Raw genomic sequence first — 25,772 nt, 5'->3', positions numbered from 1 at the left:
TTTTAAATCACGTCTCCTGTCAGTGAAGTTCAGTCAGAAACAGGATTGATATCTGAATGCTATATTCCTGTAAATACTTGTGGTGATTTATGGTCCCATTTAAGTGTGTTCCTACTTTTAATAAAGACTAAAAACGTTCACCTTGTGCCTGGCTCGATAAATGAGGTCCATGTCTCCTGTGTTGACTGTTGCAGTGTCATCCATGCTGTTGCTGTGATTGATGACTTATCCACATGCACTGTCAGGTCAATTGGTCAGAATTAAATGTGAAAGTTGACCTTCAAAGGGACATGATGTAAGTGTAGTAACCCCCCCTCCGATCCCACACATACATACCAGACGACAACGGATTTGGTACCTCCTATTTTGTGTCTCACGGAGCAGGAGCACCATGCATATTAATGGATTGTAGTCATGTCACCAGAGGGCACTACTGTGCTTTATTTTTGATCATGACTGCTTTCAGAGTAGACATGACATTTTAAACCTAAAACCAGTTGTGAGAGGAAGCATGAGTTGACAACTGCTCTTAAGTATGAACACTGATTAATTTCTGTGCCTTGTACTTTTTTTGGAGGGTCAATATGAAATAGATTGCCCTTATGATTCTTTTTTGGTGCCAGTCTTTCACTACTTCCTGTTTACTGCTATTGATGCTAAGTGGTGATCAAATGACATGTAAATCTTTAAAAAATGAAATAGTACACATTAATATCTAAAAACTAGAGTGTAATCGAGGTTTTACAAACAAATACGAACAATGAACAAACGAACAAATGCACTTGTATTTAACTGAATGTCACTTTGGATGACTTCCCAAATTAGTCGATTATTTGCTCATGAGGCACTTCAGTACAAGCTGTCCTCCTGTTGCTCTAAGGTGCTGCCATTGAATTGCCTTGTGTAGTAGCATCTCTGCCCCAAATGCCTAAATGAATGAAAGAATGAGAACTAAATAACCAGCGTCCACACACTCTTGCCACTAGTGAATGCTGGCAGCTGTAGTATTGGTCCTCCAGGCCCAAAGGAGTGACTTCTTGCTGGTTTTCCACCCTCCACAGGCTCCTTGTAAATCCTTCTCCCTCTTCTACCTCTTCATCCTGCTCTCCCCATCCCTCTCTACCTCCACACTGGACTCCAGACCTTTTTATTCAACTGCCTCTCACTTGGCCTGGAAAACTAAACCTGCCCCCTCTCACACTCTACTGATCTGTCTCCCTTTCTTAGCCATGTGGTTGCTCAATCTATTTTCCTGTGTGTGTGTGTGTGTGTGTGTGTGAGAGAGAGAGAGAGAGAGTTTGTGCCTGTCTTTCTCACACTCTCTGGTCTTTTTCTCCTGTGCCTGTCGTTATCTCCCTCTTCTATACCCCCTGTCTGTTGTGGGACCTCCGCACCCTGTATCTGTCTCTTAGTGGGGCAGTGTCAGGGGGTCAGAAGGGGGCAGCAACTGGGCATGGGGATGATGGGGGGGGTCCTTATCGCAGTGACAGCGTGAAGAGCATGGTGACAGAGGGAGTGAAGGCCGGGAGGTGGCAGACTGTCCAGGGCCACATGCAGTCCGGAGGATTGAGACCCAGCGAGTGAGTTCAGAACCGGGCAGAAAACATTTCCCGCCACTGTGCAGCAAAATAAACATGTTATTATTATGCAAATGTTATTCTTCTTAGTTTTTACCTCAGCAGCAGCTATGATTAGATGAATGAATCCGTTCTGAGTAGAAACAAGGAGAGTCAGGTCAAGTTCAGCAGGGAGGAAGTGCAGCTCAGGTGTCAAGGTGAGCGCGCGGGCACAGATCAAGGTGTGAGCACTGGGGAAATGTGAAGTCTCGTCATCGTGAGAAGATAACAATAGTTACTCGAGCTGTATCACACTGACTAAAACCTTCAGCAGACACAATCTGCCCAGCTGCTCCTGTATAAATCTGCAGGAGAGTATGATTTATTTATGTGAGGCACTGCACTGCCTGCAAGTGTACTTTTAAAATTGCAAAACAGAAAAAGTCTCATTTTCACACACTGACTGAAATAATGCCTCCTACCATGCCGACCCGCCTTTTAATTAAGATTCAGCCTGAAATGCCAACTGCATGTTGGTTACTGACTGCATGTATCCCACAGCCATGACGTATGACATGATTTAGGGTCTATATTCAGCGTGTTGTAAATGAGGCAGTTAATTTTCAGTTCTTCGGGATTTTTTGCACCTTCCTTTGCCACCTCGTGCCTGTGATTTTTTCCTCCACAACACATTTACGCTCATCACTACCTCACTCCTCATTCTTCTCTCCTCTTCTTCTCATCTTTCTTTTTGCCCCCTGTCTATAATTGGATTCTATTTTCAGGCTGCTATAAGTGTCTGTGTCTCTTGTGTTTGTGTCTCGCACCCCATTTTCTGTCTCTCCTCCATCGTCACCCTCTGCTCTTATCGCTCCCATCGCTCTTTCTGTCGCTGTGTAAAGCCACTCCTCTTATTCTGCTTTCCTTCTGTGTTGCCCACAAACTGTTTCAGTTCTGCAAAACCTTCCATTTACCTTTTTATCCTTTTATTTGTGGCAGATAAATATGATGGATAGCACACTAAAAGCCTTATGCAAAGTTGTGTTATGTGAAGTAATGCAGAGCGGAGTAAACTGCATCTAAGTGATGTGAATAGCTCTCTCATGACCTAATTCTGGTAGTCTGGGTTACACAGCGATCTGAGAGAGAGGAGGATATATTTAGTGAGCAGGGAAAAAAATATATAAAGAAGATGATACAGGGTACTGTAGAGCCCTCAAAACACAGGAATGGTATACCTTTAAGTAAGTGATGACATTTAAATAGCATGTGTCACCCTTCATGTTGATGTGACTACTGAAGCATTTTTAAGGAAGGCAATGAGCCAATTAAACAGCATTTATAAAGGGGAGGAGTGGAAAATGAGAGGCTGACAGAGGGAGGGAGTGATACTGTAGGACTTGGTTGGCTGTTGGGATGTCTCTAGAGGGGCAGCATGTATTTAAAAGACGAAAAAGACTTAGAGAGAAAAGAGGAGAAGCTATCAGAGATGGAAAAAGTTGACTGACGAGTGGAGGAAATGGGGATCTCTCATCAGACCAAAAAACCCTCATCAAGAAGGCCGGGAAGCTGCAAAGCCACGACCCACACGCCTCGACGAGGTCACGTGGCGCAGAATCGCACAACACCCGTTCGGTCAGTGCACATCCGACCACTGCCCACGCGAAATACACCCTCACGCAAACAGCACGCTCAGACCGCGCAGACACGCAAGGTGCACACACATCTGACGCAGACGCACAGGGCGAGTTCACAGTCTGCACACTGCTGCCCGACGCAGCCCTATGAGCAGTACACAGCACACAGCGATCACTCAGGGTGCACCTACTACTGCTATTTCTGCTACTGCTGTTACTGCTGCTGCCTCACGTTGCTCTCTTTCTCTCTCCTCCTCCTCCTGTCTCCTCCTCCCAACACTCCTCCCTCTGCCTCCTTCTCCACTTTGTCCTCAAATACCACTCTTCCTCCTTCCTCCTCCTCTTCCCCCTCACAACCATCAACTTCCTGTTTGGATGAACTTTCCTGTATCTATCCTGACGTCAACCTGACTTCTTCTACTGTGTCTCCCTACTGCCCTGTGCCACCTTGTCTCATCTCTGATGATTCTCTCCGTCTCTTCTACGTCTCATCTCCTGACCTCACCACCTCTGACCAACTCACCTCCTCTTGCCACGGCTCTCCTCCTACATCTACTTCTTCTTCCTCTTCCGTGCCCTCTGACTCCTTCTTCCCTCCTCATCATCCTATCCTCTGCCGGCCGTGGCCTTCTTCGCGCTCTCTTTCCTCCCTGCTCCTCTGCCCTCCCAGCTTTGGGGATCCAGTCTTATCCTATGCATCCACTTTGGAGCACATCCCCTCTGGGCCGGCCCGGCCTCGGACGCTGCTGCGCCAGCAGAGCCTTCAGCAGCCTCTCATCCACCCACCAGGCCCTGTTCTCGGCCATCCTCCCACCACATCCCAGAGCTTGGGACAATTACACACTGCACCTGGACAGCCTGGGGGAGGCGGGGGTGCTGGGAGAGGAGAGGGAGGTGGCAGCAGTGTTGAGGGTGGGGGTGCAGGTACACGAGGTGGTCCCCGGGGTGCACGGGGCAGCCCAGCAGGAGCGGGGGCCTCTCGCTATAGGGGAGGTGGAGCAGGAGGGCGCTCACGAGCCAATCCTGGCAGCTGGGATTACATGATGGACCAGATCCGGAATCGTGGCCTGGACGTCAAGTCCTTCCTGTGAGTCTCTACAACTCTTTCTTCATGTGTTTATTGTTATAGTTCCTCTGTAGTGTCACTTGCTTAGGCTTCTATCTCTATCTGTGTTTTGCATTATATGCTATGCTATGCAACTGTTTAAAGTCTTTCTTTCTTTCAATGTGTAAAGCTTAATGTCTTAGAATCACATAGTTTATAATGTATATCTATGTCTAAGCACTGACTAATCTGCTTTTACCCTTATCTTTGTGAAATACTATTCTGTGCCTTTTCTTTGGGGTGTTTTCTTTCAGTTTGCATCTGATATCCAGGGAAGGATATTACTTCTGTCCGTCAAAATATGTACTGTGTGCTTGTGTGCATACATGTATAAATGTGTATTATGTAGGTGTGTGTGGGGGGGGTTTCTTCGATATACAATTACAAATGAAATTCAGTCCATGTTATAGCTCATTATGTTAATGTTGGATGATGAAGTTGAATGCAGATGAGGAGGCCAGAGGTTGGCTTATTTGAAAAATCTATTATAAATGTAAATAAGTAGGCTATTTTAATTCTAAGCCCTGTGGTTGTGTAGGAGATGGATTGTCTCATCTTATCAAGACGTCATAGATCACAAACTGATATTAACAATTATAGATTATATTTATTAGATTTTATTCTTCGGGAGAAGTACATATGGTTACTTGATATATTTTATGATTCTTTAAAATCTCAACTCAAACCGAGTATCTAATTAATTAATACATCACAAGCAATTATAGCTTTCGACATTTGTTCATATGAATGCACAGTGTGTGTCAGTGATCAGCTGACGATAATTAAACCTTCTTATTGAGCAGTCTGTTAAAAGATGCATTTTCCCTAATTTTAGAACAAATGACATCATGTGCATGAAAAATGGCAAGGAAGGTGCGACATATTGTGGAGCTATTTCTATCCCATTCTGTGATAAATTGTTCAATGTTTACACTGTATGCTCTGCTAAACAGTAACATCTGTTTGGATGGCATTCAGCCTGTCTGCTGCAATTGTCTTAACAGGACAGAGCTAGTGGTGCTAGTTCATAATATTCATGAGACAGTGTCATAAAAAGTCACAATATATTTCATATTCACACCGTCCCACTCAATTACATGATGTTATGTCTGAGCCATCCTTTGGAATGACTGTTAAATATCCTTCTTAGGAGACACACCAGTAGGCCTAATCCGTGTTTCATGAGTAATTTGTAACTAAAATGGCACCTCTTTTTCGTCGGTTTTACTGTAACTTTTATGCTTATAGTAAATCTGCGTTTGCTGGTTGTGGCACTAGTCTGCTGACATGTGTGTCAGCATGTGTACATCACACAGCCCACGTGTCACTGTGCATTAGTATAAGAACCAGGGTTAAGCAGCTGTGTGTAGATTTGTGTTAACCCTGAAGCATTGATCTTATGTCACCAGCACCATTACTTCCACGACATATCGTTACTTCAGGCCAGAACTAGGGTGAGGGCGGTGGGGGTGATGAGATAGAGGGATAGAGGGGTGATGAAGGGATGAGGAAGGACACTGTCAAGGTACAATGTGTTTAATGTCCCTTTGCTCTGAATCCATTTCTACAGTACTTTTTACCATTGGTTTATTTAGACCTTTAATTTGTATTAATTTCTGAAAGGCTTGGTACGTGGCATGTATGTTATTGTTTCCAGAATAAAGTAACACATTTTATATATAATACAAAGGCAGATTTTAGTACATAAATCCAGAAAAGGTAACTTGCAGGAATACGTAGTCACAGAGCAGACTGATATCTATTTAGACCTATCTTCCATTTTAATGTGAGCCCAGAACTGGTCCCAGGGAGACACCCCTTCATCCTGATCACCACTTATTCAACTAAACTATTTCCGCCATTGCATTAACCCATTCTTTAAGTTCTGTAGCCTTTGTTTACTTCAAGTGTCTTAAAATAACTCGACAAATATACCCAATACCACAATAATAGAAGAATATGCAGCCTTGGATAGGTTTGGTATTAGGGACTGGTCCACCAGTAAACACAACTCTGGATTTGAGGGATTTCTCAACCAACTACTTGACATTGCTAACACCTGGATCCAATGTGGTCTGACTAAACTACATTCCCATTTATTCCCAAATACATATTTCAGTTCTACATTTCCAACACAAATTGTTGTTCAGTAGCTTCATTCTGTGGAGTTTTGAGACTGTGTGTTAGTGTCTTTGCAGTATCCTATTGTATTATATTGTATTATATTGTGTGAGCTTTCCCCTCGTCTCTTTCACATATTGCCAACATTCGGCCATCATTTCAGACTATTTATTGTATTCATTTTCTACTCCAAGGTCTCTCTGCCACATTCGCCATATTGTCACAGGCTCATTACTCAAGAAGGAGTAAGTTGTTTCATAAAATTGTGAGGCTTTGTGGTTTTCCCATGGTAATTCTAGATATTTTATAATTGTGTTATCGGCCACATTATAAGACATAATACATAATTCTTATCTGCAAACACCTAAGAGTCACTCTACTACATTATTTTATGACACCATCTTCAAATAAATCGGCCAATACACAGTATCTGTGCCACATTGATCACACATCTTTGTACTTTATGTGTAAGTTTTAATTTTTTATGAATTCTGGTCCAGATATTTCTCGAGTGTAAAAGAGTTTGTAATTTTACGAGCAGTTTGTATATTTTATGTGTGCTGAAACTTGAGAATGACACAGTTGAAGGAATGCCACTGGCTAACTGAGCATTAGCGATGTAGCACATGCCACCGCCAAGGTTATTGAGAATATCGCCCATAACAGTCAACTAGCACTCATCATTTTGATGTGAGATTGAGGTCATTGTTGTATTTCCTTCTCTGCAACAGCAACACCTCATGTGATTGATGACAAAGCGGTCCAGTAATAGACATGACCCATTGTTTCAATCTTGGCGAGATTCCCTATCTGGGTGAATCATTGCTCAATGAATGTGTTGATGTGATTGACACACATATATTTAGCCTTTCGAGGCGTTTGACCAAATGGATCTCTTGGGTGATTGGTCTTCATACTTTTTAAAAATCAATAATTTTTCCTAGTGTCACTAATGGCTGTTCCCTCTCTCGCCTGTGCTTCCTTAATGTTTGGTGCATTTATTTAAGTGTTTTACCAATATTCTTGAGTGTAAATGCTCATACTTAAAACTTACTGTGCTTATAGTATCTGTACAAGCACCACACCATTATATCATTATTGACCTTCGAGTCCCAACCACTGCAGTTGCAGTGGATATGTGGAAAGATTGCAGAGTAGCTCAGTTAATGAATACATTATTAATTGATGTGATTTGATTAAGAATAAATTCCACATATTGAGTCAGCTGTAACAAATGTGTTGGAAAATGAGAGTGTGTGAAAACTAGTCAGCAAGCAAGCAGAGTTGAAGATGAATAAGTTGGTTGAACTAAAAGTAAAAGTTTTAGTTAAATAGTTAGTTATGTATAAATTGTTGAAATTGTTTGCTAACAGTAATAGAAAAAAGGTTGAAATAAAGAGCTTAAAGCGATGGATAAATCTTTGAACTTGAGATAGATAAATTGGTTTAAGCCTTCTTAGAAGAAATAAATAATTGAAATAGCTTGCTAACAGTACAGCTAATGGTTAAAAGGTTGAAATAGATAGCTAAAAGTAAAGAATGAATAAATAATATAGATAAAACTACTTCAAATTAACACATTTATAAGGTGGTGTCAATTGAGGGGTACTCAAGATAATCTGGTTGTGGGGGTAAGTCAACATAAAAGGTTGGGAACCACTAACTGGGAGATTATTAAACAAGGCTTTATGGTGCTGCAAGAAAAGCTTTTAGCAGCCTGTAAGAAAGATGAAATTGTGAAGTTTAGGGTGATATCTTTCCACAGCTTGGCAGCACCATACTTTCTTAGCGGAGGTATTGTAACGCCGTCAGGGGCTTAAGCTATAGAACCGGGGGTGTGGGTGACAGGAAGGAGGCAGTGATGAGGAGGCAGAGAATTAAGAGTAGGGGAAAGGGATGAAGGGGAAAGGGGATTTGGAGAGCAAGTGTAGCAGAATAGAGAAGATGAAATGAGAAGAGTGCAACATGGAGAGTGAGAGAGCAGTGACCCAGAAAACGGTGACACGCACCGAGCACCTCAAGACACTATGTCACTCAAATAGAAACAATTAGTCCAGATTTTCTTAATGAGGCTTAATTAAATCTTAACTCTGGAGAAAGGCGACCGACGTGTTCGTTGGGAAAGGTGAATCTAGAGGGAAAGCAGAAGGCAGCTTGAATAACTAGATAAATTACTGGGCATGAGAGTGGTGTAGTTTTGTGTGTGTGTGTGTGTGTGTGTGTGTGTGTGTGTGTGTGTGTGTGTGTGTGTGTGTGTGTGTGTGCATACAGGCCTGTACATACCTTTTACATGTGTGGAAGCTGATGTGCAAGCTGCTGAATATCACATCCATTAACAATAATTAACTAATCATCAGCACTTCCTTTAATTATATGTTGTCTGTATGATGTGAACACAGCCTGCACCACTTCATTAAAATCATTACATTATTATTAATCTGGCCTTTCAGGTTAAGGTATCTTCTTAATATCCTTCCCTGGACAAAGTGCTCACGGCTGGGATGTTATGTGATGTTGCAGATTTACCCTTTATGACCGTTTTCTCTGTTACTGCTTCCTCTGTTTACTCTCATACGGTCTCTTATTGTTCCGTCGCCTCTCTGCTGTCTGTCCTCACTGTCACCTGAAATGACCTCTCCTTTCTTCTCTCCCCCTGCACCACACCTTCTTTATGTCCGATTTCCCTATCCTTTGCATCTGTTCTCTTTTCTCGCCTATCTTTCTATTTCTGTTCCTGTCTCTTATCGTATTTTTTTTAAACGGGGGAGCCAGTGAAGGGAAGATGGTCGTCATGGCTTTGGCCATTGGTGTGGCCGAGCAAGATGACTTTGCCAATATCCCTGACCTGCAGGAAACAGCGCAGGCAGCACCAGCAGCCAATCAGGAGCCCCCTCCTGAGAAGAGGTACCAGATAATGTATGAGAGTGCTTGTTGTATGTGAGAGAATGGAGTGCAAATGAAAGGACTTGAAGGATATGATTTTGAAAAAAAACCAGGAGATGATATCAGAATCTAGGTAGAGGAGACTAGTTTTGTTTTCTAGTGTTTTCGGTGAGTCACTGCACTTAAGTGCATTGTGCCTCAGACCTGCACCTGAAATAGCACCAGAGCTCGACACTGTTACAGAAATAAAAATGAGAGCTGACTATGAAACCAAATGTAGGGAAAAGAATGCCTGTAATGCCGAGATGAGTAAAGAGATAAAGCAATTTGGATGTTAGCTGTAAAGCAGTAATGAGCTCATAAATCACAGCAGTGTGACGCTCACTGTACTCTAGTCCTTTTCTTCTACTTTTAAAATTCTGGCAAATCACAAAAAACAGTGTTTTCTAATGCCAGTGGTCTTTTTTTTTTTCTGACCATGGTAATTATCTCCCCTATCGCAATGACATTCTCCTCCACCATTTTCATCTCTATTTGTTTGTCTATTCACTTCTGCCTAACAGAGACCTCCCATTGGTAATTGTCGTATTTCCTTTGTATTTCCATGCTTTTATTATCCCAGTCCTTTCTACTCCTGTGTTCTTTTTTTTCCTCCTGCTCATTAGCTTCCTTCAATCACCCTCTGCCGCTCTGAGAGTCCCGTCTCTGTAGCTCCACCGAGGGCCCAGAGAGCCTCCTCATTATTCCACAACATGGTAGTCACTTACATAAACATGCTGCTAAAAATAAACCTTTTCCTTGCCAGCCACCTTACACACTGGAAGCCAAAATATTTCCAGTCATCTATAAGGATGCATCAGGCTCGCTCAAATCTCACTGTCTCCCAAAATAATTAGTTTTTGGGATCTGGATAATTTTTTCATTTTAACAGTTTAAGTCTAACAAATGAGTTCAGCATCATGTGAAACAAACATCTCAAACCACACTCTGCTCGTGTTGTTCATTTTCGGCCATGGATGGTGGTTCTGATTATTTGTGCCAGCATGTAACACCACAGAGCCAGAGGGACATCCTGCGTTTGGTCCAGCCTTAGGCAGATGCGACACACTCGATTTCCTCTGCAGTCCAATTAGGTCGTTTTAACCTCACTTTGATTCTGTGACAAATTGGAGACAATTTGGAGATACATAATATGACGCACACCTTAAAACAAAATGGCAGGGGAGGGTGAACAAATTCTGATTTACTCGTCACACCAATTATTCCTCATTCACAAGTGTTTCATCAGTTTGACACATGATTTAAAACTATAGGGCTCTATTACAATACAGATGGTAACTGTTTTCTTATCGAGACTGCACAGCTGCAGTATGAAGCTGCACATGTGGGCTGCGCAACTGGAGACGTTTAGAGGGTCTCGTGTGTCTTCAGCATGATAGCAGTTGTCCTCCCGGAACTAATAAGCACCTTTATTTATAATGAAATTTAACTTTAGAGCTATGCCACATCAGTGACTAGTAAGAGATGTTTGTCTCTTGGTTTGTCTGCCTCATCCTAGTCTCTTGCCCCTGAGCATCCTGTGGCCTTTTCCCTAAAGTCAACACAGCACTGCATGGACTTACAAATGAGGATGAAAGTATTCTTTGACTAAGAATGTTGTTTTTGTAAACATCAAAACTATCTCTATTGTTCAGGATTAGTGTGAAAGCTGCAGAGCCACAGAGGAGTACAATTTTCTGTGTAATTTGGTGTGCACATTACATCTGGCTTTTCCAGCTTTTGTGTTCACCTGGAAACCTCCTTAAATGGGTTGTAAAATCCACTAATAGACTAAACAGCAAGCAGGAACCACATGCCGCTTAGTCCAACACATAGCCAGCACGACTCACCTCGATTAACGATGATTGAGTGCATTGTGGTATTTTCTAGATTAACCTGAGGTTCATTTAATATCTTTCAGTCAAAACAGAATGACTGGCAGCTTCTGGTCTGTGAACATAGAGAACTAGGAAGTAAAAAACAGTCTTGGTCTTTTTCGTGAGCTCCTGTGTGCCCCTCCCCTGAGCTGTAAACTAATTCTACTTGAGCCACTTGTTGTTTTCTTTGTTTCATGATAGATTATAAATTCAAAAGTATAATGAATGATTTAGCCACACTTTAATTGTATGCTAAATTTAGACGCTCAAATAAACATTATAAGTCCACAGTGTATTAGAAATGCAAGGTGTAAGCCTTGCTGGGAGTATATCATTCCCTGTGGTGTTAGTGCTGACTTCACAGATGTCTGACCATGATTTAATCAATCACACTCTTGGCATATTGCTCATTCTAAACGGGGCTCTCGAGCCTGCCTGGAGCTGGAGACAAAGCCGTGCTTTCATTCGTCTCTCACTCTCCACACCCCTTCTATGGCCGTATCATCGCAGTCTGTGCATTTGCATCAAACATTTCTTTCATGTGCCCATTACTCATCTCCCTACTTGCATTACTTATGTTATATCCCATGAATTTATTAAACTAATGTGATCGTCTCGACAACATGTCACTGACCAATTGTTGCAGACAAACATAAAGCCTTTTAAATTATTGTGAATCATTAATGTGACTCTCGTCACAAACGTTAACATCATCAATATAAAAGTGAAATCTCTGGAGTTTAATCTCTCGTGATTAAAATCAAAGAGCTGCTCTGCACAACTGATATGTTTATATTAACTTCTAAAATATAATTCATAGTACAAGATTAAAGCAGTGGTTTTCAGCCTCTTTTGCTTGTGACCTCCTAAACAAAATCTGTGTCTATTAGAGACCCTTGTCACGTTTCAGATGTCCATGAGTTCCACCAAAAAATTTCCCTGATAAACTTCTCAAATTGCTTTATTTAAATAAGTATTGGAGGCACAAAAAAACAAGGATTAGAGAAAAGACAAAAAAGATGAATAAAAAAAGCAGTTTCTGTTTAATAATATTAATATTATTAATATTCTCACAGTTATTGTGTGACCCTATGGAGGGGCCCGATCCCTATGTTGACAACCACTGGACTAAACCATCACACAGTATAGGTACCTAAAACAAGCTCCATCTTAACCAGCTACCACAGTAAAGTGCTGCTTACACAATGAAACATCAGAATTACCAATCTACTAATGTCATATTACTTACTTTGATGCTCTAGGTACATTTTTACTTCTGTCCCAGTTTATGTGTCAAAGTAACTAATGTAGACAACAGACCACGAAATGGGCTACAATTGCGCACAATACATCCAATAACAATGTTTGTTTTCGCCACTGACCAACTCAGATTGTTATGTGAGTACCTGTCTGACAACACAACCCTACAGATAAATGAAATGTTTCGCTTGATTCACTGTGTGTCTAACCAAGTCTCGCTCAAGGAGAAGTCTCATTCTGAAATCTGAGTTGAGGTGACTTGTTGCAGGAAGACAACAGTGGAAACGTCAGGTTGAATGAACTTGTTTTAGTTATTCACACAGAGAAACTGCAATCTAATAATTCACACGCCTGTTGCCCCCTCTCTCTCTCTCCTCATCCACTCTGCAGTTTGTAGTCTTTATCTGTATACTGTATACTGTATACAAATATATACAGCCATGACATTAAAGTGTAACTACACCCTTCAATTCTGCAAGCTCCTTCCCTCTCAGCACATTTCATAAATGCATTAGAGACCTGCAAAGGACAGTGACTTTAGGGGGTGTGGCCTCGACACTCAGAGTGATTGACAGACGAGGATCAAGGTAAACACTGCAGTCTGTTGGTGCTTCTACAGCCAAATAGTCCAAACCACTGTGCCAAAATAGAAAAATACTAAGCAATGTTGGCATGTTGAGTCATTTTTAACCCACAAAATGCAGATTTTTATAAATTCTGTAATAATGTAATTTTAACACCGGTGTTGATTTGTTTAATCACAGTATAGTGACATAAAGTTCAGTTTACAGCTCAAAAGTAGCTCTAAAAAACCTCTAAAAATACTTTTACAACACTAAACCATGTTTTCTATATATAACAAACTCTGCCTCACCGGCATTACTATGCTCACGTGTGCTGTATCTCATCTTTTTTTTAATATTATTTTATTGATGTATTTTCATATCATACAAACCCCAAATAGATCTGTGCCTAAGGCCCAACCTGCACACATGCACACACACACAGCCAGGGGAAGGGATCCCAGTAACACAGCAAGAGCTCATCCCAACCACGTGTCCACATATCAGCACATATCATCCATGTGAAATCATCAACTGCAAACCATGAATAGTAGTATGCAGGAACAAAACACAACAAAAAAATAAATATATATATAATATATAAACCCCAAGATTCTTTACATTAATGTTGACATTTTCATTTATTATATCACTGTTTCAGTCAGTGGCAAAAACAAACATGTTTAATCAATGTATTTTGACGTTGCGCCATTGCCGATAAGGATTATGTTGTAGCCCGTTTTGTGGCTGCACTCTCACGAATTTCCAAATTTGCCCTATTACTCACTCTGACTCAAAAAATGGGAAAATAAAGTCCAGGTTGAAAAATGCCAATGTTAACCTTTAAATAGGAGTATTAATACAGGAATTTGACTTATATGGGAGTATTTTTACATTGTTGTATTGCAAGTTTTACTTAATTAAAAGACCTGGCTGCTTATTCCAGCACTGGAAACAACAATACTCCTGGTCTTGCACTACAATTAGCTAAATAATCTTGTTAATGGGAGCATGTATGTAAAGTACTTGGCAAATAACAACCAAGAGGTTTTTCATCTACCCTTCAGCAGCGTGTTAACGCCTCATTGTTGCTTGGCCATGGTCAAAGGCAAGCCAAACAAATACACTGTTATCCCCACCGGCCATGAGAAGGTGTTATAGTGCGTGACATTCATTATGCTCCTTCACTGACCTTGTACGTGCGATCACTGGATGAAGTGTTCTGCGTGGCCATTTGTTTATGAAGTGAGCCAGGAGCTGACTGACAGTTCGAACTGCACCAGCGTTGGTGGTAGTAACAGAGACTTTCAAACCATGGTTACACATTTTCAGTGGAGGGAAAGAGAGAGAGAGGAGAGGCTGCACGATTAAATAGCAGAGGAAGTCGGTTGGATTACAAAATTGTGTGTTTAGATTCTGGGGCCACACATGCTGAGATGTTTATATCCCAGGCATCCATAAGTTGTGGATCTTAGAAAGCTTAATAAGGATGTTGCTCGTTAATGCCTCATTGGTCTTCACTCATACAATTCTGCTGCGATTCAGTGAACCTATACTGTAGGTTCTCCTCCAGTGTTGCTATAAAGAGAAGCCACAATCCCCGAGAGCTTTGAATCTAGATCTCGCTCTGAGCAGCAAGCGTACGGTCCAATGAGGATGGAGGTTCAGGAGAGAGGAGGCGGGATGTATCCTTGTGCCACATTAACATTCAATCCACTTGCCTGTGGTCTTTCAATTATTCATCCATGCATGTTATATCATTTTGTGTAAGCCAGTGTAGTTCTTGTTTTAGAATACATCTGGAAGATATTGATAAATATAGAAGTATACGCTGCATCAAAGACGCGATGCGCTCTCCGATTCTCCGAGTGTCTGTTAATTGCCAAGTGGGCTATACAATATTGCTTCATAATTTATGAGCTTATTACGTTGCTTAACTTGACATGAAAGGCAAAGCCAAATACAGTGTATGGCGGTTATGACCTTTTACCTAAATCAATATAAATGTTTCTGTATTTAACATCATATGTGTCTGTGCTCTAACTGCATTAGTCTGAGAAAGAGGAGGTTAATGTTTATGTGATGGACGATGTGTGTTTACGTTAATGTAATGTTAGGTAATTCTGAGGTCACATAGACGTGTAGAGTGGGTTTAACATTTTAAGCTTTGTTTTCTTGGGTAATAGAAGAAAACTGTTGTTAAAGTGCTTCCAGATGATATAATCTGTATGTGAGTTTGTACATAAACATGTAAATTGATTATATGCTCTGCTAGTCTGACACAGTGCTCCTCCTGTGACAGGGGCTTTTCGGGCCCGACTAATCAGCAGAGTCTTCAGGGGCTCTGGTTAAGACTGTCCCTGAGGGTTTGGCTCCCTGTGGCCACCATGCTCATCCACGCATCACAGGGGGAATATTGAAATGCATTCAGTTACGTGCTGAGTGAGAGAGAAAGTAGATAGCACTAAGGCGGAAAAAAAGGAGTCACAAAGAGAGGAGTAGTGGAGTGCATTCATACATCTATCCATCTATATGTCAGGGGAGGATGAGAGAAAATTCAGGGTACAAATCCATCTTCCTTCCACGAGTAGTAGGAGAGAGTACTTATTGTACTCAGCACATCCATGCGTTATTCAGGGCTAAAGGCAGCACTCTAGCCAGCAGGTATGCTGGTACACATGCTCGTCTCATACATACAGATAGATGGATGGCGGTTGGGAAGACAAGCTATTTGGAGCATTAACCTAGGACCCCTGTGTCCTGCCTCAGAACAGGTGGCACATCTGCAGCAGCCTCCACATCAGAGGCAATCTATGAATTTAATCGAGATTCACAACATTTGGTAGACTCATGTTTGGAGTTTTAATGGACTTTTAAAATGTTTTGATGATTTCATGTTGCTGAAATTCCCTGGAATGATAGGCTAGTTATTTTAATTGAGCTCGGAGAGCTGAATGCTAAATTGCAGAGAGTATTGGGAGGCCATAAAGGGAGGTGAGGCTCGACTGTAGACAGTAAGATCATCTTTGGATTCGTAAGTTATCGTGTTTGCAATGCTTTACTGTGTAATAGTCAAAAGGGCAATTGCCAGCCACCAAAGTTAAAATTAGTATGTTAAAAAAATATCTGAAATGCAACTTTAAATAACATTTAAAGAATGAAGTAGAAATATCAACATTTGGCACCCACTCAGTTGCCTTGTGGTTTTCTATTTCCATTCGGAGTTCAGTGAAAGAAGCAGATACACAGAAGGCAGCATTTAGCACCTCCCTTGTTGCTTCTTCCTGAAATGGGATTTCAGTAAATGATGCTATTTTAGACTCATTTCCAGTTCCAACATGCAGGAAGTAATTAGTTAACAGCGAAAGCATCCATATTTATATGTCGCAGCAGAATGTTTGGTCGTAGCCTGAGAAGTGAAGCAGCAGGGATGACTGGCTGACTCTAGTGTGAATGTACATGTGTTTCATGTGGATGATGAGTTACGTAAGCAGCGCCATGCCTCACTGCTGTGGTTTTGACTGTGTATGATCCTGGAAAGTATGCTGTGGCCCCCCAAACGATAGATCTAGTGGGAGGCTTTGAAATTGAGCATAGACATTGAAATACATCACTTCATGGTCTCAGGCGAGCGTGTTTGTTTGAGTGTGACATGTTTGCAAAGGGTGGGGGGGGAAAAAAAGAAAAGGGGGCTGGGTTGGGCTTTCTTTCTCGCGTCTCTCTCCAGCCTAGAAGTGGAGTGTCTTTCCCCCCCTCCCCCTCTCTTCGAGCTGCTGGCCCTCGGTCAGGTAACAAACCAGGATAGTATCACAGGACGGTGAAACCCAAGTGGCCCCGCCTGCCTCCATATGTCTGTTTATGTGAATGTGTGTGTCTGCGAGGCTCTCACCCGTACCTGTCATATATCCTATACCTTATCTTCTTTGTTCTCACTGTGTTTGCCTGTTTGCTGCACCCCTCTAAATACACCCTTTTCCCCCGTGCCCACTCCCACAACCCTCTTGTCACACACACCCCAAACCCCCATATGTATGGTCTGTGTTTCTAGAGCCGTTGCTATGCCAACAGCCCACTTTCTGTGCCTTAGCTGTGGGAGAATCTGATCTGAACTCGAGTCCACTCTGCCTCCCACTGGATACTGTAGACAACTGCAGGCTTTAAAGCATCAATTTCCATATCAAACCCCCAATGGGTCAGATAGAAAAAGCATTGGCACCAAAATGTAGCAGTTGTAGTATTACCATCTGCCGCAAATAATATTGCTTTTTTAGGAATTAAATAAAGCGAAATCAATCTTCTTTTTTCAATTCACTCTATATTGTATGATCTGGAGGAAGTATCTTATTTTCTGCAACGAATCTGCAGCCCCAGCCGCTTTGTTTAAACAGCCTGGAGGCAGCGCTGGAGCAGAGGACCACCTCAGGTACTGTAGAGCAGGGCTGGTAGAAAGGCCATTCCCCTGGCTGCACTAGCTCTTACCTGAGAATGCACTGAACCCCTGAATGAAGCATGAAGGAGAATGAATAATTGAAGACGTTCACTCCCCCATCGATAGTTGGGAGGTGGAGGAGGAGGGAGGTGCCTTGCTTTACTTCAAACCCTAAGTCTCTCTCCTTGCTTTAGAGCTCTTTTGAGCAGATCCTCAGATCTTGAGTTAGCGTCCTACCCACCCCCTTTTCCTCTCCTCTCAAACTCGTTGCCTGCAGTTTAGGAAAGAAAGAAATAAACAACCAGGCCCCTGAAAATGCAATTACCTCCCTTGGCAACTAATACGACTAACACCGATTGATGAATATTCCCTTCCCTTGTCGAAATAGTTAACATCCCTCCTTCCCCCCGTCTCGCTCTGTTTCCTTTGCTGGTTGAAGTGATTGTCTGTTTGCTTGTCTTGTTTGCTTGCTTTTTCTGTCTGTCTATTTGTCAGTATATTTTCCCCCGGTTCTGTCCTTGTCTTCTGCAAAAATGTACACATTATTGCATTCAACATCAATTCCCATCCAGATTTGCAGTTTAGAGCGCCCAACAACAAAAAAGTATGACCCATTAAATATACATTCTCTCTGCTGGCCAGACAGACAGACTTTCTATGGGCTCCTTGTTTTCTGCCCGTCCAAGGCATTGCCTTCACTCTCTGAGTGACAACTACTTGCATATATTATATATGCATATGTAGCCAATGCCAGTTTGTGCTTTGGCCCTTGTGTCCCCAGTCCACACTTTTAGAGTGTTGCTTAATGGTTGGAAAATCAGATTAGATTCAAAGTTAATTTATATAATTTACAGTTATTACTTCATTTCTTGCAACGCCCTCTTTTGTAACACTCTAAATGTGCACTTCCTATGTTCTTACTATTTGTCCCTTTTTTGTGTTTTCAATGATATTATCGTTTTGTATGGTATATCTACGCCTTATTTCTCTTTCATACTATATCTCATCTCTTGTTTATTTTGAGCTCTCCACATAAAGAACGACGGTTCTTGCTCTCCTTTTCTTGGTGATCAATTGTATTTATTGTCGTTTTCTTTTCTTCTTTGTGCTCTTTTTCTCCCTTTAGCATGTTCGTCCCTTTGTCTCCTGTTAGAAATATTATGTGTGCATAGCTCTTTATTTTTTGTCTCTTATTCTTTGATATTTATCAGACTGACCAAACTAAGCCTCTCTTGTGTTTCCAGGCTTTCCTTCCTTCATTCCCTATCTTTTCTTGCAGCTCTGTTTTTCTCTCTAATGTGCTGGTGTTTGTAACAATCTCACTCTCTGTTTGGTTTTGGTTTCTGTAACCTCACTGTTCATGCTATTAATACTTGCTATCTCTTCTTATACAGATAAATAATTTTCAGCTTGCTTTTCTATTCTATTTGAACTTTCTATCTTACCTACAGTCTTTATGATTTCTGTCCAGTGTCTGTGCGTGTGTCTGCAACTTCGGCATCCTCTCTGCGTCTGCTCATTTCTTTTCTCTTTCTCTGTGTGTTTCTGTTCTTGTTTTTCTTCTGTATTTACTGTTTGTTTATGGCCTAACAGTGTTTCAGTGTTCAGCTGCTCCATGTGCCTTGACCAGTCATCTATGGAGTGCTGTGTGTCCAATGTGTCACATTGCATTGGTCAGGACTTTCGCATTTGACTCTTTCTTGTTCTATCTTCTTTCTCATTCTTTCTTTACTGTAATCTCATAATACTTATTGTGTTTTAATTTTTTATCTTCTTTTGCTTTTTTTTTCCTTTACACTTTGTGATTCTTCTTGTTTTCATGATGTATGAACATAGAGGTTTTTCTCCCAGAATGCTTTTCCCACTTTAATGTTATGTTTTCAACAATCCTTGTGTGAAGGAATTAAACTTAACATCTATTAACATTTGTACCTAAGTACCAGCTCTGCCATGGGAGATCTCTGCTCTCTCTATTATGTTTTTAATAATATTTTCTGTTGTTGATGCAAATTCTTAATAATTGAGAGATTTAAACACACAAACACTTTACAAAACTGTTCAACATCTGTCCTGTTAAAACGTCTGGTCGTCTACATGTGGCTATACATGTCTGTCTGTTGTGTATATATAGTGAAGTCATGTTGCTATACATGTCATTATACATGTGTGTCTCGTTAATGTCCTTAGAGGGAAAAAGGGTTGATCATGAACTCTATGGGGATTGGAGATAATGAATTGGTTTCTATGAATTTTAAATTTAGAGGTTCTGTTTTGTTTTTCTGTCTGAAAATGTGTTTGTTTACTTGGTGGTGGAGCTTTCTTGTCAGAGATATGGATGTTTGCCACACTGGACATATGTATAGTCATCTCAGATTCCAAGTTTCATCAAACACAACTCACCACATCAAATGTCCTCAGTTCTAGGGCCCACCGTTAATCTGTGAAATCTTTGGCAGATTTTATTTGGCTTCGCTCATGATAGCTAGAGAAAGCACAATCTACTTTGAAGTGACATCTATCCAAAAGCAAACTTGAAAATTGGTCGTTTCAGATAGGCGGTTTTCAAGCGCCAAGCAGGTGGAGGTTGGACTCCCTGTGTGCTCAGACATTCTCTTTTTCTGGAGACGAGTTAGCTTCTCAGCACATGTCCCTGCCATTTTCCCTCCGGGTCAACCTGTGTTTTTGCTTACAGGGGTAACAAGCCTGCTAACAGCCCCAAGGGCCAACCTCCCGATGCTGATGGTCACTCCTCCGTAACCGATCTGGCCAACTCACTCACTGGAGACATGGTGATGGTAAGACCCTCTATCCCACCATCCTTCCATCCTATTCATGAATCTCGATTCATACTATTTTGCTAAATGAGAACACCCCTGCCCGCCCTTATTTCCAATGAAAGGATAAGATAGGTGTTATTCTATATTATTTTATTGTCAGCATATCCCATTAAAAGCCAAAACCCCAACAATTTGATAGCCTGTCTTATAACTTATTCCAAAAGGTTGTTTCCTAAAACAACTGAGCTCTGTAGATCTTAGCAAATATATTTGGGACTATTTTTGGTTGCACTAATTGTTCATTATGGCACCAGAATGATGAAGGAACTTGTGAATGTGCTTTTAATAGTTTTTGGAGAGCAATGGAGCTTTATGGAACAGAAGAATAAGCTATATTAGGCTTTGGCAACACAAACAATTGGATCAGTTTGTTGTTCATTTGGGGCTTATCATGGGATTTATTTAGACTTATTCTTCCAGGCAGATTTTAAAGGGGAAATGTAGTATTGGACTTTGTGTAGGGCCATTGTGGGACTCAAAAGAGACAGATTGAAAAATGAATGCTCAAAATTGAAGCAAACAAAGCAAAGATATTCAGATTTTTGTCTTTAGTATGGGCCAAGTTTCAAAAACACTGTTTACTGTCCTACATGGATTGTAAATACACATGTCTTTGCTCCCACTTTATAAAGCAGGCATTGTGTTTCAAAGTTGTAATCTGAAAGTAGTTATTCTGTCAGACAAAGAAAGCTTGTCCAGAGCCACAGAAGGCAGTAATCCTCATGATGAGTAAACTGACCTTGTCATGTAAATTCCAGTTTGGTGTAGAAGAACTTGACTAGCCTGCGCAGAGTCCTGACCTCAACTTCATCTAACACCTTTGATGATGAATCAGACCGCAGACTGAGAGCCCGGCGTTATCATCCAAAATCAGTGCCCAACGTCATTAATGTTCTTGTGGCTGAATGGGAGCAAATCCCTCCAACCGGGTTCCGAAATAATTAGCAAAGCCAGAAACCAGAAGAGTGACATCAGTGTAATGCCTGTGGTTTTGAAATGAAATGTTCATTGAGCACATGTATGTGTCCACATACTTTTGGCCAATGTGAGTTTAATAGTCACCAGGTGGTACTAGTGTTGCAAAGTCATCCTGCATGCACAGGTTGATTTAAAGCTGCACACAGTAATCAGGGAGCCATAATAGAAGAAAAAAACCACACACTGGCAGTTCAAGCCATCCAAGGTGACTCACACTGTTTGATAAATTAGACTTGGAATATTTCACACTTGCTCTGCCTGTCAGTTCTAAAACCCATATTGACAGATTCTGAGTGAGCAAGTGTTTGTCACTTTGAAATTGAAGCTCTGGCCTGAAGCACAGAAATCAACAGTTTCGAAGTAGTGCTCTGCTCAGGCAGTGTTTGCATACAAACCAGAGCAACCAGGCACTTGCACAAAGTGATCTTATGAACTTCTAGTTGTCTTTTATACCCTTTAAAGTCCTCAAACGCGTCATTCCAATCTATGTTATTGTTATAGAGAGGAAACAAAAAGGACAGAGACAGAAGGTGGAGCCACGGGGTGAAAATAAGCATCCATAAAGACAAGCGCAGAATGCCAACCTTGAGCTGTGCTTCTGTTCCCTCCATGCTCCTCATTCAACTCTCTCTCTCTCTCTCACTCTCTCTCTCTCTCTCTCTCTCTCTCTCTCTCTCTCTCTCTCTCTCTCTCTCTCTCTCTTTCTCTCTTTCTCTGCTACTCTTTCTGTTTGTCTCTCACTCTCTCTTTCCCTCTTTGCTGTCTATCAGATAGTGGCCTTTTAGTGCACAGCAGTGATAAAGCAGTCAGAGTGGCTGTGAGAGAGAATGGGTGGTCTAAAGCTCCTCTATCTTCAATCTGAGCACCTCCTGCCTCTTAAGAACATTAGAAAGGAAATAAAACTCTCTCAGTCTTCTTAATGTCAGACCAATCCCTGCCTTTGAGCAGCTGCTTGAGTATGCCTTGATAGAAACGCAGCTCTAAAATCTCCTCCCCTCGCAGCTTCTCTGTGTCACGGTCTGTGTGCACGTGCTTGTGTCAGAGAAAGTGTGTGCCCTTGGACTGAAGTGTCTGCTGTTGCTGCATGGGTTTTTATTTATTTGACTGCATGTGTGGCCCTGCAGTTGTCTCCAGGTTCGGAGGATGATGACGGTGAAGGTCCTATCAGTGAGAAGCTGGGCCGGATCCAGTTCAGCATAGGCTACAGCTTCCAGAACACAACCCTCACCGTCAAAGTGCTCAGGGGTCAGGAGCTACCGGCTAAGGACTTCTCCGGCACCTCCGACCCCTTTGTCAAAATCTACCTGCTGCCCGACAAGAAGCACAAGCTGGAGACCAAGGTCAAGAGGAAGAACCTCAACCCTCACTGGAACGAAACCTTCCTATTTGAGGGTCTGTGTTATTTCCACTCTGCAACTCTTATTGTTGTTATTACATTTTTGCAAGAGGCTCACCATGTATCTCATTAAAGTCACTTAAAACATCTTCTCTTTAACATTAAATATTTAAAATATTCTGAATAACAACACTATAAACGAATGTTAAAAAATAGATTGGACCTGGAGTTACTATCTGCAACTACACCGCTAGATGCCACTAAATCCTACACACCTGTTCTTTAACACTGAATACTTTTGATAATATGCTTCAGCAGGACTGTGGGGGTGTGGTTGTTATCAGATTTGACTAACAGTGGCCCACTAACATAAAAAAAACAACTCAAAGTGTCATCAGATTTGGATTCAATTATTTCCAAAGAAGTACTTAACACCCCCTTTTTCCACTTGAGCCCAGACCACGGACAAACTGTTCAAACTTGAGCAGATCATTTTGTTTCCATATAAGACCACATTACTCATTATAAGAAGCTGACTGAAAAAATAGGGCCTATTTTCTCAATCAGCTTTGAGTGCTGGAGGGGGATTGTTTTCATTATTAGGATACATTTAAATTCTGTTTAAAACAATAGTCAGACATTTTGGGAAATACACTTATTTGCTTTCTTTAAACCACACTGTGTTAACTGTTTCCCTCGGCTAAGTTTACCAGCCTCTGGCTATAGCCTTACACTATATTTAATGGACAAAATCAATCTTTTAGTTTAACTCTCCACCTCACTAAGGTTTGTACCATTATTCCATTAAGTGTTCATGGCAATGTAAAAGAGCCTTGCGGGAGTTCTGTTAAAATTCAGGTGTAAAATTAGAACATCTTTGCATCGATATAACCTCCAGGTCAATAAACAACAAACAGGTTTTGTAAAAAAAACAAGAAAAAGAAAAATCAGCAGCAGCCACGCAGACAGCAGTGAAGTATATGAATTAGTTTCATTATGACCATTGTGTTCGGATGACAGCACAATGGTAAAATAGCCAAAATAATGTTCAAAAGGCTCCGACCCTCACCAAAATTAGAACAATAGCCAGTGCTCTTGAAAAATAAATGAGATAGGTCTTTGTGACTAGAGTATAATGATCCCTCTCAGTCATTTGAGAGAGTGCTGGCTGGTCCTGCAGTTTTTAAAATGCACTTTGCCAAATTCATCCGTGTTAGCACAGGGCAGAGTAATCTGCTTTCTCAGCACTGTCAAGAATATGTTTTCCACTCTCTGTAACTCAGCTCTCCCCTCAGTGTATCTGTTTCTGTCTCTGTTTTAGGCTTCCCTTATGAGAAAGTGAGAGAGCGCACTCTATACCTTCAGGTGTTGGACTACGACCGCTTCAGCAGGAATGACCCCATTGGAGAGGTGTCAATCCCCCTTAACAAGGTGGAACTGGGCCAGATAAAGACCTTCTGGAAGGAGCTCAAGCCCTGCAGTGATGGCAGTGTAAGAGACGGAGGGAGGGCCGTCTGGCTGAATGATGACCAAACTAGTGTTTTCACTCAGATGTAGTGATTACTGTTTTATTAAAACAAGTGTGATGCCATTTGTTGACTGCTTTCAGCGTGCAAGTGGGATTGACGTAATATTAGGGAGAGCGACAGGCTCAGCTAAGCCCGTCTGGTCACTGGACCATTTGTGTTTGGCACAAGGGGTTAGAGCAGAAAGGGCAGTGATGTAAGATTACACAACAAGCTAGTGAGTAAGCCAGAGTTTGATATTCCCTGATGAAACATGATATTAGACTGGGTGATTCATACTCCATTGTGTTCATGTATGTGCGTGTGTTCCTCAGGGGAGACGAGGAGACCTGCTGGTGTCTCTCTGCTATAATCCCACTGCCAACACCATCACTGTGAACATCATCAAAGCGCGCAATCTCAAAGCCATGGATATCGGGGGCACGTCAGGTAAAGAATCCTCCTTGTTTGTTTAGTCTTCTCTCTTTCTAACCCTTGTTCACCTGCCTGAAGCCCGTCTCATTACACTGGAAGCTCTGCTCACGCGCAGCTCCATCTCTGTGTTCAAACATTAACTGACCTACCTGTGCAGAGGACGCCGGCCGTCTGGCTCCTAAGATGGCTCACACCGTAGATAGCTGTGGCAGCAAGGTGACATTACATCAAGCATCTCGCCCTCTCTCTTTCCTGTTCTATCTCTTTCTGTATATCTATGAGGATCTTCAGCCTCCCAGCCAGATCTGTGTCAGCTCAGTCTGGGGTTAGTTTTTCAAGTATCAGTGTCTTTTGTAAAATGACTGCTTCCTGCAGTAGTAGGAGCGATGTCTGTTAGTAATACAGAATATGATAATGCTCCAGAATGGGTAGTACAAATCCCAGGCCCTATTTCCATAAATACTTCCTCATTTGTATGTTTCCTAGCTCAGGGGATAGGTTGACCTTGAGCTCAAACTAGGTATCTGCTTCCCTGCTGCCTTGCCTGACTTTAACAATTAGGAGGGTAATTGCAAACCTGACCCTAAAAATCACCTTGCATGGGCATCTTCATCCTTGCTCTTGTGTAAACTGCTGTGTTCTGCGTCCACATTGCAGATCCATATGTGAAGGTGTGGCTGATGCACAAGGACAAGCGTGTAGAGAAGAAGAAGACAGTGACGATGAAGCGCTGTCTGAACCCCATCTTCAACGAGTCCTTCCCCTTCGACGTGCCCGCCCATGTGTTGAGGGAGACCACCATCATCATCACCGTCATGGACAAGGACAGGCTTAGCCGCAACGATGTTATCGGCAAGGTAGGTACTTCTTGTTGTTGCCCTCGTTTTAGCCTCTTCAGCTCCTTGTTACATAAATGTGATGACAATTTAACTTCTTGGGACGACTGAGCAAAGGCACGTTCAGACAGCAAGTGGTCGCCACCGAGGTCAGTCAACTTGCCACTGCAACTTGCCCTGTGACCATGGCAACCATAAATTCATTACTGAATTTTATACAATTCATACATTTATGATATTAGTAAAACTTATTTTATTTTGTTCTATTAATCTTAAGTCATAACCCATGTTTTGACAGACATTTAGCTTAGCATAAAGGAGGGAAACAACTAGCCTGGCTTTGTCCAAAGGTAACAAAATCTGCCTACTAGCTCC

General features: G+C 41.7%; 1 protein-coding gene across 3 annotated transcripts in view; it reads left to right on the top strand.

Moving 5' to 3' along the window:
- Window positions 1-25,772, top strand: part of syt7a (synaptotagmin VIIa) — an 80,523-nt gene that overhangs the window by 43,825 nt on the left and 10,926 nt on the right. The window contains exons 5-12 of one of the 3 annotated variants that reach the window (XM_051382008.1): window positions 1,413-1,580; window positions 3,864-4,280; window positions 9,192-9,323; window positions 20,163-20,265; window positions 22,410-22,677; window positions 23,943-24,112; window positions 24,462-24,576; window positions 25,219-25,418. In XM_051382008.1, the coding sequence (XP_051237968.1) occupies window positions 1,413-1,580; window positions 3,864-4,280; window positions 9,192-9,323; window positions 20,163-20,265; window positions 22,410-22,677; window positions 23,943-24,112; window positions 24,462-24,576; window positions 25,219-25,418 (1,573 nt within the window). The other 2 variants (XM_051382006.1, XM_051382007.1) reach the window with 2 other exon arrangements.

Source organism: Dicentrarchus labrax, unplaced genomic scaffold (assembly GCF_905237075.1).
Source record: "Dicentrarchus labrax unplaced genomic scaffold, dlabrax2021, whole genome shotgun sequence".
In the NCBI taxonomy this organism is placed as follows: domain Eukaryota; kingdom Metazoa; phylum Chordata; class Actinopteri; family Moronidae; genus Dicentrarchus; species Dicentrarchus labrax.
Note: the sequence above shows the minus strand (reverse complement) of the source record. Positions and strands in the feature narration are given on the sequence as shown.